General features: G+C 47.7%; 1 protein-coding gene across 6 annotated transcripts in view; it reads left to right on the top strand.

Annotated features, from left to right (window-relative positions):
* Positions 1-13030, top strand: part of Cracdl (CRACD like) — a 123988-nt gene that overhangs the window by 50350 nt on the left and 60608 nt on the right. Inside the window, exon 1 of one of the 6 annotated variants that reach the window (XM_037199900.1) lies at positions 10597-11301. The exons of 4 other annotated variants lie outside the window; for them this stretch is intronic. In XM_037199900.1, the coding sequence (XP_037055795.1) occupies positions 11228-11301 (74 nt within the window). In that variant the 5' untranslated portion in view covers positions 10597-11227. Of the gene's footprint in view, positions 1-10596; positions 11302-13030 lie in introns of those variants that run through there. One more of the 6 variants, XM_037199899.1, reaches the window with a different exon arrangement.

Genomic DNA, 13030 nt, shown 5'->3' with positions numbered 1-13030 from the left:
TGACCCTTGCCAGTGGCGTTATGTACTGTATGTCCTTATATTAGTAACTCCGAGTTTATTAAGCGCCCACTTGGTACCATGGCATTTGCAGAAACCATCAAGCTTATTGGTGCCATCTTCAAAGATTTTCAGTCTAATTGAGGAGCCGGCTGGACCCAAGAGACAATAAGTGCTGAGTGGTGTGGGACATCTATCTACTGTGTCCACCCCCGGCGAAATAGTTAGGAAGATGGGGGGGAGGGATTGCTGCTTTTTTAAGCCTTTGAAATACAGAGACTGGGGTGATTTGGAATATTAGGTGTTTGCACATAATGAGCCAAATGTGTCTCCATATTGCTCCATGTCCCCGCTCTCCAAATGTGATGCTTTGGAATTATAGAAGAGGGAGATATTTATGTCAAATCAAGCCAGCCCCCGCATCTGAATCACACAGGGGCATTTTGTCAGAGAGTCTTACCAAATGGCTCAAACAAAATGAACTGTTTGGGAATAATTTTTGTCTTAGCTGTTTAGAAGAAAGTTGAGATGATGAAGACTTCTAAAAGTGAGTGTTATGTGTTACAGCTATGATGGGAACAGAGTAGGGCGGCTAACCAAAACTAAGGATGATAATAGAGCCTTACGGAATCCCACTAGTGTGTAAGCCTATTAAAATATTCTAATGGAGTTTGAACCAAAGTAACTCATATTAGCAAATGATGCTTCTCTCAAGACACGGGCCATTAAATGAAAATCTCAGCGCCAGGTAACTTCCCTACAAGTTACTGGTCAGAGGGGTCCTGGAGATACCCAAAACAGCATAGGCTAATGCCATGGCTCTTGGTTGCCCACTGTAACTAGATGGTAAGGCATCATTGCTGAATATACTTCATACTTTGGTTATAAGAAATAGAGAAATCAATCTCAAACTGACCAAGACAATCTCCATGCTGGCCAGCTTTCATAGTGCCAGAAAGAGCTGTGTAGGCTGTTAAGGTAACAGACATCAGTGGTCTTATCCAGCACCAACCCTGCGTGCTACAGTATAGACCTAGATGTTCCCACTGGTGTAATAGTAGCAAGACTGTTTATGGTGATAACCAAGTGTTGTCTTGATTGGATTTGAGGCTTCCTCCACAGGAGTGACTTCTTGCCTGGTAATGTAAACATGGTCAAAATCCATGACTAGAGAAGTCATAGTTCTTAGTGTATAACGGTTGATGTTGTTTTTCTGAATGGTCACATTGTCAAACTACCTTCTAAATATTTATGTTTATATCCATATCCAGCCTTGGTCAGAGAAGCATATTATTGCAGTAGGTAGCAGTTAATGGACAGACCCTTGACTGTTCAAAGCGCTGAGAAGAACAGTGAGTGCTTAGCCATAGAGGGACCATCTATCCCGTACTCCCACACCCCTCGCAAGGCTAGGGAACACATCACAAAAGAGGGAGCAGAAAGAATGTAGAAGAGTACCACGCAATGCTGTCCTCAGGCCACACAGCAATTGTACATGAGAACTCACAAAAGCAGTGAGTACCAGCACAGAGAAGGGAGGAGCTCCCCGGGTCCCACCACTAGCTGGCAAGTTCTTGTGAGAAGGAGAACCGCTTTTCTTTATGTGTTTGGCCACTGGTAGGTTCTCTATGACCCAGTGGATGAACTCATGCCCACATGCATGTGAGCAGCATTAATTAGACTCAGTGGGTTAAAAATAAGTATTTAGGGAAGACATGAAGTTGGAAAGGAGATGAGATGTGGAGTCTTGGGGAAAATTGGAAGTGAGCAAAGGGTGGATATGACCAAGATGTATTGTTCCATGTATGAAATTTCCAAAGAATACAGTTTGTTTTTAATGAGTGAAGCTTTGCTCTCTGCTGACCTTCTAAGTCTAGAAGGTCTTCTAAGCCTAGGTCATGAGGCTTACTGAATCATAAAATATTTATCAAGCCTCTACTGAGTGGAGAAATCAGGACATCAAAGATAAAAAAAAAAAAAACCCAGCTGCCCCACACCCCAAACCTCAAAGTCCAAGAGAGTAATGTGTGCAGACCAAATTGTGAGTAGGTAGGGAAGCTTGCTGGCTGCCCAGGGAAAGGAAAGATTTCTTATGACCAAGGTGCTGGTCAAGGTTGCCGGTGTGTGTGGGCAAGGCAGAGGGCTCACATTCCCCCCCCCCCCCCCCCGAGACCGTATGGAGCATGAGGTGTGGCATTTGGGGAACATGTGGCAAGAATGGTAGGAAAGGCTTTGTGGTATTATCATGACTTGATTTTTCTGGAAAACCAACATTGGAGAATTAGATTTGTTTGTTTTTCAAGACAGGGTTTTTCTGTGTAGCCCTCACTGTCCTGGAACTCACTGTGTAGACCAGACTGCCCTTGAAATCACAGAGATCCGCCTGCCTCTGCCTCTGCACCACCAGTGCCCGGCTGAGAACTAGGTTTTTTAAAATAATTGCTAGGTGGTGACAGTGCAGGCCTTTAATCCCAGGGCTTGGGAGGCAGAGGCAGGCAGATCTCCATGAGTTCAAGGCCAGCCTGGTCTACATAGTGAGTTCCAGGAAAAAGCCAGGGCTACACAGAGAAACCCTGTTTCGAAAAACCAAAATAAAATAAGATGAATATTGGCCTCAGCTCAAACATGTGCCATGTGTTGTCTAAGTAAAACATCTTTGCATAAAAGGAACTTTGTGCTGGACTGGAGAGATAGCTCAGTCAGTAAAGCAAGCAGAAGGAATTGCGTTTGACCTCCAGAACCCACATATAAAAAGCTGTGTGTGGTATTGTGTGGTTGAAGTAACAAAGCTGGAGAGGTAGAGACAAGCAGACACCCCCCCCCCCCCATTGCTTGCTGGCCAGCCATCTTAGCCTATTTGGTAAGTTCCAGGCTAGTGAGAGACTCATTTTTTTTAATGTCATTTAAAAAAATAATAAAGTGGCTAGCACCTGAGGAACCACACCTGAGATTGTTCTCTGGTCATTCAGCTTGTTGGTGATATTAGAAGGATAGACCAAGTTCTACAGATTTATCATTATTTCTGCTAGTATTTTGTGGTCATGTGTAGATCTGAGCAGCTGGCAATAAGTAGCTATCTGTAGTATTGTACTGCGAGCAGTCCAGAGAATGGTGCTGTGATAGATTGTTGATGTCTGCCAAGGACACGCAATGGGAGGAGAGTGGTGTCAGGTGTTGTCCTTTTGCTTCACCTTTTCTTGTGATAAAAATGAAGCCTCTCCTAAAGCAGAAGCTGTGGTTGGTGGTGACTTTAAAATGAAATCCCAAATACATTCATTCAGATGAATAATCTTTACTGTAGTCTAACACATGCGTCCTGTGTTGTGAACACAAAGCTGGCTCTTACTAGGTTCCAGCTCCTGGAGAAAAACACTGTCAGTAAGGAAGGAACCTGCCTTAAACACCAAATAGCTTGTAGCAGGAAGAGGAAACGTGAATACAGTTAACAGAAGATTTAAACTCTGTGGTGCATTTGTACTGCCTGGCTAAGCTATTTTTAGATTAAAGTTAAAATAGAAGCTAATTTAATACCTTTACAGTTGCTAATGCACCAAGGTGATTTTAGACTTATAAAGGCATTAAAATACGACCTGCATTTTTGCTGAGTTTAAAAATACAGGCAAACGAAGATGTAATTTGGGGTTTGATAATTTCATTATTTCTTAAAATCTTCACATTCAACTCCAAATTCAAAAGACCTTCCAGGATGATCCCTGGAACACTGTGACTTTGCTCCCAAGTGTGACATGCCAATCTGTAGGTGTCTTACCCTGGGATCAAGATGGTTGGAGGAAAACTTGGGGGGTGACTAAGTACAAGCCAACAGATAGACAGGTCACATTTATTGGCAACAGAGTTCAATATGTCTGTGAGAGTAAATTGTCTATATTAGTGGCCGCCCTCTAGCCCACAGCCCACCAGCCTGCCCACCCACCAGGGCAAACGTAGAGTCCACTAGCCAGCCGGTTCATGTCATGTATTCCCCTTCATTTCTGTTCTTAGTGCCGAAGCCGGTTTCTTTAGTTTCTTGCTACACATTATTTCCAGTGATTCCTGATGCTCCTGGTTGAGTTCTGTACCCTCAGGGTAGTTCTGCACCGAGCTTCCTGTGGATAATAGAACATTGGATAACAGTCCTGCTGGCCCGGGCTTGTTCCGTTCTCTCCTGCTCTGTCTGTCAGCTGGGACATTCCTTTTTTTCCTGTCAGAGAGAGGACCTGCCTCCTCACACCCTGCAGAGTGACTGACAAGCCTGACAGCTGTCGCCTGAGAACACCATGTCTGGGAGGATAAATCTAGGGCTTTTAATCTGCTGGGCTTCATCAGGAGCCATCTCGGCATCAGGAAGAAGAGCAGGGAGCTGGGAGTAGGTGGCCAGGCATCTATTTGTGCCTTCACCGGTAACTCACCACAAACCAGAGCAAAGTCTTTATAGCTGTGCCTTCATCTGCTGGACGAGGGGCTGGGTCACACTCTGTCTGTGGCCCCAGCCTCCCAGTGCTTAGCTGCGGCACCTGGGTAGAGGGACAGTGCAGTGTGGGAAAGGATATTGCTATGGCTGTGATGCCTATGCGTGTGATCTACATGGCAACTAGCTGGCATTGACCTGTGTCACGTGGCCCCAGGGAGAGGAAAATGGAGGATAGCCAGGCCCAAGATAGTCAGGTGACTGGGAGTGGGGTTGTGATGAGAATGCTTTGCCTTCCCCTCACATGACCTGAGGGAGAGCTGGGGTGATACAGGTCCCTCAGTCTCTGTCTGTGGCTCCAGCTAGAAGCGGCACTGTGACAGTCAGGAAGGACGAGCCATGTCTTGCTTACCTGTGCTTGGCTGCCTCTAAACAGCGGATGAGAGGAGGCAGGAGGCTGGCCTCAGACCAGAGCAGAAGATAATGCCGCTCGAGTCAACTCTTGTCCAGGGATCTTCCAGGGAGCTTCCAAACCCCCTCATTTCTGTGGCATGGACTTCTCAAGGGCCTGAGAGGAGGTCACAGCACTTGGCCTATCTTGAAGAATTATCAAATGGTTTCCTTTGCATTCTGGGAAAGGGCAAGGGTACACTGGGGTGTGCTGATGGTAAATGACCCCATGTGGCCTGAGATGGAGCAACTTCTGATGTCTCCTTTTTTTCCCAGAGGGGAGTTATTCTGGAGCTTTCTCCTTCTCCTCCTCTTTTTCTTCTTGATCTTTTTATCTTATTTTTTAGATGTGAGTGTTCTGCCTGCCTGTATGTATGTGCACTGTGCAGATGCTTTGGTATCCATGGAGGTCAGAAGAGGGCACTGGATACCCTGGAACTGGAGTTCTAGTAGGTTGTGAACCACCATGTGGGTGCTAGGAGCAGAATCCAGGTCCTCTTGCAAGAGCAACAAGTGCTCTTAACCTCTGAGCTGTCTCTCCAGCCCAACCCTTGGTTTCTCCACCCCAGTTACTCTCTACTGGAGAGAACAATGGAAGCCTGTGCTCGGGCCAGAGACTTACGGGAACTCTTTCCTTTCGAGGGACTTGGATGAATATCTGTGTGGTCCATCACAGATTTTGGGTTCTTTGTGACAGCATTGTTGAGATATGAAACAAGAAAATGAATATGTAACATTATAAAGGTTAATCTGAGCAACACCTGTCTAAGGGAAGATTCAGAAGCTAACACGTGCATTAATGACATTGCCATTGTAAACATTTCTGGTTTAGGGTTTTTTTTCCCCCTTAACTAAACTTTGCAGCTGTCAAAAAAAAAAAAAAAAAAAAAAAACCTTAGGGCTCACAAACCTCCCAGAGTTGTTGAAACAGCCTGAACATTCAGAATTTCACATGAGGTGAAGCACATTGCAGTGTCTAGAAATTCATGCATGAGTGAGGGTTGCCCTCAGTCGGGGTAGGTTTGCTTAGTGGTACGTGCTGTGAGGCTCCTTCAGCTCGTTTTCCAGACGGCTGGACACCAGGGATGGATTCCTGTCCTAGGCCATTCTACTTTAGGCCCTGTTTCTGCCCTCTAGACAGAGCACAGCCACTGTGTGGGGTGTGCAAGAGGGGCTGTGGAGAATGGAGCTAGAAAGAGAAGTTCCAGCTGGGTTGGAAGGTTCCGGGCTGCTTTGGGGAAGCTGGCTGCCTCCTTTACAGCACAGTGCTCTAAGCTCTGAGCCTCCTCCTGAGCCCTGTGGAGAGACAATATGGAGACAGATGAGGAAGCCAGGGCAAAAGTACTTTGGAAAATCAACAGATCCTGCTCGTCATCTCCAACAGTGAAGGGGTAAGGGCTGAGACTGACAGTCCCTGTTGTGTGCCAGACACAGGGTGGAAACTCAAACACAGGACCTGCTTGAATACCCACAGCCTCTCAAGGGCTTCTGAAGAAGGGAACAGAGCCCCGGAGAGGGAAAATAACTCCAAACTCAAGTCTGACTCATCTTTACAAGGAACTGTTGGAGCATATTCTAATTATGAACAAAATATGCATTCAGTGAGAAAACTGACACAACCTAGTGGAACAGTGAGCATTTCCAATGCAGAGTCCATGACCCAGACATGACTTCAGCCCTCCCCCTTCCTTCCTTCTAGGTAGAAGTGATTCTTTTTTTCAGAGCTGGACACTGAACCCAGAGGCCCTATGCATGCTAGGTTCTACAATTAAACTACACCTCCACCCAAGAGAATCTTCTTTGTAATGAAGATTAGGTTCTGCATGCACCACCTTGCCGTCAGAGGAAGTATGTGGGCAGTGTCATCAACATCACCTGGGAGTATCTCAGAAATCAAGGGTCCCCGGCCTCAGCCCAAACTGACTAAATCAGAATCCTTGTTCATTGGGCTCTTGGATGATGACGCTCATGTCCAGAAGCACTGTTGATGCCTCTTTGCAATTTCCTATGGGCATTTTCCCATATTCACAACATGACTTTCACTGGCTGTGTCTTGAGTCTCTTTATGGTTCACACCGATGAGTCCCTAGGATGTTCCCAATGTGGTGTTAAAAGGGGGCCTTGATTTGTCTCTGTAGGACAAATGCCCCAGAAGAGAAATGGCTGACACATCAGGATGAGGTCTAAAAAGGCTTTTGATACAGTTTGCCTGATTGCCAGCCCCACAGGGATGGAACCTGACCAATCCCTCAAGCTCTTGGCCAGTGCTTCTTGGCAGGTAGCTGCCATCATAGGATAGATGCACACTTGGGGTGATGTACAAGCTTGGATTTGAACATCAGATTATCAGTCACTGGCTCAGTGATCTTGGGCTAGTTGTCCAACCTCAAAGACCCTGTATCCTCCTCTCATAGTATTAAGCTAAAGCTTTGAACCCCTGATTGGCATGAGCTTTAGATGAGAGAGAATAGAAACTATCCAGGACCTGCTTCATTTGTGATAATCATTCTAAATAAAGCAATCCCAGGGAGTTTAGGATGTTAGTGTGGTTTGAATGTCCTCACCAAAACTCAAGTTGAAATTAATCTCCATTGGGAGGCATTGAAAGATGAGCAGGCTGGGGAGTTGGTCTAGTAGATAAAGCACTTGCCTCAAAAACATGAAGATGGGAGTTTGGATCCCTAGAAACCCACGTAAGTGCCAGGTAGGCAGACTGCCTATAACCCCAGCACTCTGGAGACAGAGAGAGGGGATCCTTGAGACAAGATGACAAGCTGGATAGCTGAACTAGCTGAATCTGCAAGCTCTGGGTTCGAATAAGAGACCCTTCTTCAATATATAAGTTGTTGAGGAAGACACCAGACCTCAACCTCTGGTCTCCATGTATGCCTGTGTGAATGCATGCGCGTGTGCATACACACACACACACACACACACACACACACACACACACACACACGTACCTATACACGTAAACATGCACACATACCAACACACAGAGATACTTGTAAAATAAAAGATACAGAGAAAGAAATGAGCAGGCAAGGTCTTTAAGAATGAATTGGCTTATCCATGGATCCCGTGAGTTGCCTCCAGTGGGCCTGTTATAAAAGCCAGGTTGAGGCAGGTGTGGTGGTGCACAGCCTTTAATCCTAGCACTCCAAAGACAGAGGCAGGCAGATCTCTGTGAGTTCTAGGCCAGCCTGGCCTACGGAGCAAGTTCCAGGACAGCTGGGACTATTACACAGAAAAACCTTGTCTCAAAACAATAAACAAACAAACAAATAAATGCCATTTTGGCTCTAGCTTCTGTGTTCTTCTCACAGCGTGGTATCCTAGACTGTTCAAGATTCTTCAGAGTCCACACCAAGAGCAGCCCCCAACTTTGAACCTCCCAGAAGAGCTACAAGCTAAATAAATCTTCATTCTTTATAAATTATCCAGTATGTAGTATTATTCAGTTATAAAAAAGAGAAAATGGACTGAGACAGAGGTCTTATTATGAAAACAGTAAATATTTTTGCATAAAATATTTTTCTGTTGCAGTTTATAAATTACATTTTGAAAGATACACATGAGTATTACTAGTCTTCATCCCAGAGATACATGGCTTAGACGTTGGAACAACACCAAAAAGAGTAATTCCTGGATACTTGGGCTAAAAATGAGCAGCCATGTAAAATGTGCTCACTGTCTGGAGAGCATGCTGAGAGGTGGAGATGTGTCCTGAAGCTTTGAGGGCTGCATCAGGAACTACCTCTCATCTACCTTCCTGCTCTTCGGGGAAGCTTGATCCTTGGACATGCAGAGGTACAAGATGCCCCACATCCCCTCCTGGGCCACTCTGTGCTGAGCACCATTCTGGATGCTAAGCCACTGCAGTGGTAATGCACTTTTGAGGTGCCTGAGAGAGGACAAGTCACACCTGAGCGCAGGCAAGTGGCATAGTGGCCTCTCTTAGTTAGGGTTCTTATTGCTGTGGAGGAACACCATGACCATGACAACTCTTATAAATGAAAACATTGAACTCACTCTCTCGCTTACAGTTTCAGAGCTTCCATCCATTATGACCATGAAGGGGAGCATGGCAGCATGCAGGCAGACATGGTGCTGGAGCTGAGAGTGCTACATCTTGACTCAGAGGCCACAGGAAGTCGGCTGACTCTCACCCTGAGGGAAGCTTGAGCGAAAGAGCCCTCAAAGCCCGCCCCCACAGGGACACACTTCCTCCAACAAGGCCACACCTCCTAATAGTGCCACTCCCCTTTGGAGACCATTTTCTTTCAGACCAGCACACGGCCCCTAAACTTAGTCTGCCTGGTTCCACAGGGTGGAATGGCCAGTGAAGATGTCACGTGGTCTGGCCTCTTTGCGAACTCTTACTGCTTCTTAGGAGCAGCAGCCCTGAGGTCCTGTCTCGGTCACTTCAGTTATTTCACTCTGTTGCACCTGGGACGTAGGGACTGTCCGTCAGCTTCTGTCCCTCCCCCCAAGAGAAGGCAGGATAGGTGGCAGCAGTGGTCTTGCAGACTCCAACCCCTCATACAGAGAAGAGGGGTATAGATGGCCCCCAGAGCCCCCCGGTGTCCACTGCGTTTTGTCATCATTCGCTGTTCTTGTCACATTTTTGTCTTCAGAGTGTAAACGGTTGGGCAAGAGTTCTGTATCGAGCAACTTGGGAAAGTAGGAAAACAAAGGACTGTTTTAGAACCACCCTCAGAAGACAGAGTGCTGCTTGGATTTTAATAATCCAGAGTCACACCCCACACTCATTAGTTGCCTAGCGCCTTCTGTCAACGCTTGAGACGTTGCTTAGAAGCTGCTGTCTGTAGCAGCTGCGGTGGTCGGCTGGCAGGCGTTCGGGCTCCACTGAACTGGAGTCAGGTGGCCTTGCCAGGCTGGTTGCCGGAGTCTATTATTTTGAAGTGACAGCTGCAGGTAGGCAGAGAGGAGGATATCACTAAGTTCTTGGCTGTGTCACAGGGAGAGGCAGAGATCCCAGCCAGAGAGGCTGGCCTTGGTGACTTCTCGGGTGGGTGTGGCCTTGCACCTTCCAGGCGTGGTCTGCCAAGGGCAGGGAGTGGGGGGGATGCTTCCAGGGACACCAGGAACGTGGTTAGCCTGTACACTGATACAAGCAGCATTTGGGAGGCCCCAGGGAAAGCAGTTCGAAAATGTGTGGGGCTCAAGGAGTCCTGATAAGCTTCAAAGATAAAACTAAAAAGAGGGGAAGCCGGTAGGCAGCCTGTAGGGGTGGAGGTGAGCACGTTGCTGCCCCACACCACCACCACCCCCTCTCTCTGAAGAGTGGACCTGGTGGGGCAGGAAGGGCCGTGTGGCTCAGGGGCGAGAATGGGGGTGGTTCAATTCCGAGTATGTTTTAGATTTTTCTCCGCATTAGATCTCTTTTCTTCCCAGGCTCTGACCTTCCTCACATGGAGAGTTGTTAGGGTCAGAGCCTGGGCCATTAGCCCTGACAGGCTAGGCCGGGACACCCTGTCCTCAATCAGCCAACTGAAGAGATAAGTTAATGAAGAAAAATGGAGAGAGGAGTGTGTTCCTCGAGGTCACAGCAGGGAAGAACACAGAGATCCAGTCATCTAGCCCCTCCCAAAGCCCTCTTCAGGGTCCTGATAGGAGACATAGGTTTAAATAGAGGACCAGGGGTATGCATAACTAAGCAGCCTTGGCCAGGGTGTGACCCCACCCCACCCCACCCGCCCACCCCCTGCCCTTCACTGAGCTGGCATTGTCTGAGCTTCATTCTCTCCTTCGAGGTGATCTGAGTTGTCAGAACTGTGAGATCTCTGGAAGACAAATTCCTCCCCTGCTGGCTTCAGCCTTCTCCTTCCCTCGGGGTGTGAGGCCCCTGGAGGAATTCCGGTGTCCTGGGGAAAGTGGTTGCAATAGTCGGATCGCCAGGGGGAGGAGCCAAGTGTCTGTCCTGACCTCAGCCTCTGCCCCTTCCCTGGGGAGCACAGGGAGCCGGTGCCCGAGCTGGTTATGTTTTGTTATCCGTGGTGGTGCAGAAGCGACTCCAGTCACCGGGAGGCAGGTGACAACCACTCCAGACCAACTCCCTCGAGGAGTTAGGCCACCCCCACTCCCGGCCCTCGGGAGAAGGAAGTGCTTGCCCTTCTCAGAAAGCTCGAACTGCCCTGTGCCTGCACACCTGTCCAAGGAGCTCCGGAGCGCCCGCCCGCCCGCCCGCCGTGATTGCCAGAAACCCCACTTCCTCATGGCGCAGAGGAGTTGCTGGGGAAACAGGGACAAGAATGTGTGCCCAGTGACCAGTGGTGTCCTGAGAACCCCTCGCCCCTCGCGGGTGGACAGGGAGGCCCACGCTTCTCCCCGCTGCTAGTTTCCAGAAGGATGAGAGAGCCAGAGGCTCGCTGCACGCTCAGGAAGATGGCTGCCTTTTACCAATGCGTCAGGCCTGACCCCAGGTGCGCCCCTGAGAGCAAGGTGGTGAGGTGGGGGGGTGAGTCCAGAGAGGCAGGCCACTTGGTCATTGCCAGGGCCCCGGTTACTTACCCTCCTTGAGACTGAGGCCAGACCTTCAGCACCCAGTGTCTCGTGTTCCAGAACATTTTATCCTGTCTTCTCCAGTTGTGTGAATTTGGGAGCAAAATAATTTTCTGTGTTTCCTTTAACACACCTTCAGATACAAGAGGAAGAGGAAGGAAAGAGGAGGTGGAGGAGGAGGAGGAGGGGCAGAGTAGGCTGGGTAAACAGAGTGCTCTGTATGTTAATGTTTCGTTCTTATACCTGAGTCTACATGGCATACTTGATACCCTTGGAGTAGAGGGACGGAAGCCAGCGGTGGAGAGGACAGGACATTGCAGTTACTACTTGAAGCTCAGCATTGAAGGGCTGGCTTCCAACTGACAGACACAGACACAGCCATGGATGACCCCCTCCCTGCGCTCGCTCCTGGGTACATAGCCACCTCCTCCAGCCCACTGACCTCATGCCCAAAGGGTGTTCGGCTCTCAGCGCCTTGTAATTCTGTGCACTGGGTGCAGAGGGAAGCGTAGCTATATGGCTGGTTTTAAATTCACTTGCTTGGCATAAGTAAAGGCATTGTATGTCTCATACCCCAGTTGGAAAATCCCTGGTATGGCGACCTCCATAGGGCCCGGGAGACTACATCTGCCATCCCTCGGGCTGGATGGGTGGTCTTGAGAACTTGATCTTTGGAAGGGACCCACTTGCCATCTTGGCAGTAGGTATTACTTGAGGATTTTAGTCAGATAGTCTACCCTGTAAGCCTTGTTGTTGTTTTTCTATTGCTACAGAGGAATAATGACCCAACAACAAAGAAAAGCCACTGTGTGTATGAGCTTCGTCTTTGCTACTATTTCGTAAGGAGTTTACTGATAGTTGCTTAACCTTTATGCCCAATTCTGCCTGTTCTGAATGGTCCAGGGTAGCACAGTGACTTGTCTTGCTGATAGGCTTTGGATCATGTTTTCCTACATAATTCTCAGCTGTGCATCTGCTAATAGTCATGTATGTAATATTCTGGGAAACTCAAGCATTCGTTTCGGCCTGTGTGTGACTAAGCGGTGTATTGCCTTAGCACACTCAGAAAGTTAAAGACAAGCCAGCTTGTGAAATTGTCCCTTGTGCCCAGATCCCAGGATCCTGTCTGTCACACATGTGTTCAGCAGTCAGCACCTGGTACTGCTAACATCTGGAGACTGGAAGTTTTCAAGTTAAAGACATCTTTGCAAGACACACCCCAGCCTTAGCATGGATTTATATTCTGTTTCCCCAAGAATTATGCAAATAGAATTTCTAAAATGAGGTTGTCAAGTTTGAAGCTCTGTGCTTAGCTATGTTTGAAATAATGATTTGGTCAGAAATCTGAAAATATATATATATATTTTTCTATGCTAATAACCTGAAAATGTCTAAACTAATGTTTTCACCCCTGGTTTTGTGGAAGCTGTCGTATATTATCATTCAAGAAGTGAATTTCACTCCGGTGTGTTTGTGTGGTAGAGGTTGCTGGTACACATGGACTCCTGTGCATGTGAGTGTCTGCTGGACTGGTCATGTGAATTCCACCAAGGAACTTAAGTTGCCTGTTTATAGGGTCTCCAAATACCACCAAATCAACGTGTATGCATTTTTCAGAAAACAGCAGTCTGTCTTACATAAGATCCTATT

Source organism: Peromyscus leucopus, chromosome 16_21, assembly GCF_004664715.2.
Source record: "Peromyscus leucopus breed LL Stock chromosome 16_21, UCI_PerLeu_2.1, whole genome shotgun sequence".
In the NCBI taxonomy this organism is placed as follows: Eukaryota; Metazoa; Chordata; class Mammalia; order Rodentia; family Cricetidae; genus Peromyscus; species Peromyscus leucopus.
This window is presented reverse-complemented; position numbering and strand designations above follow the sequence as displayed.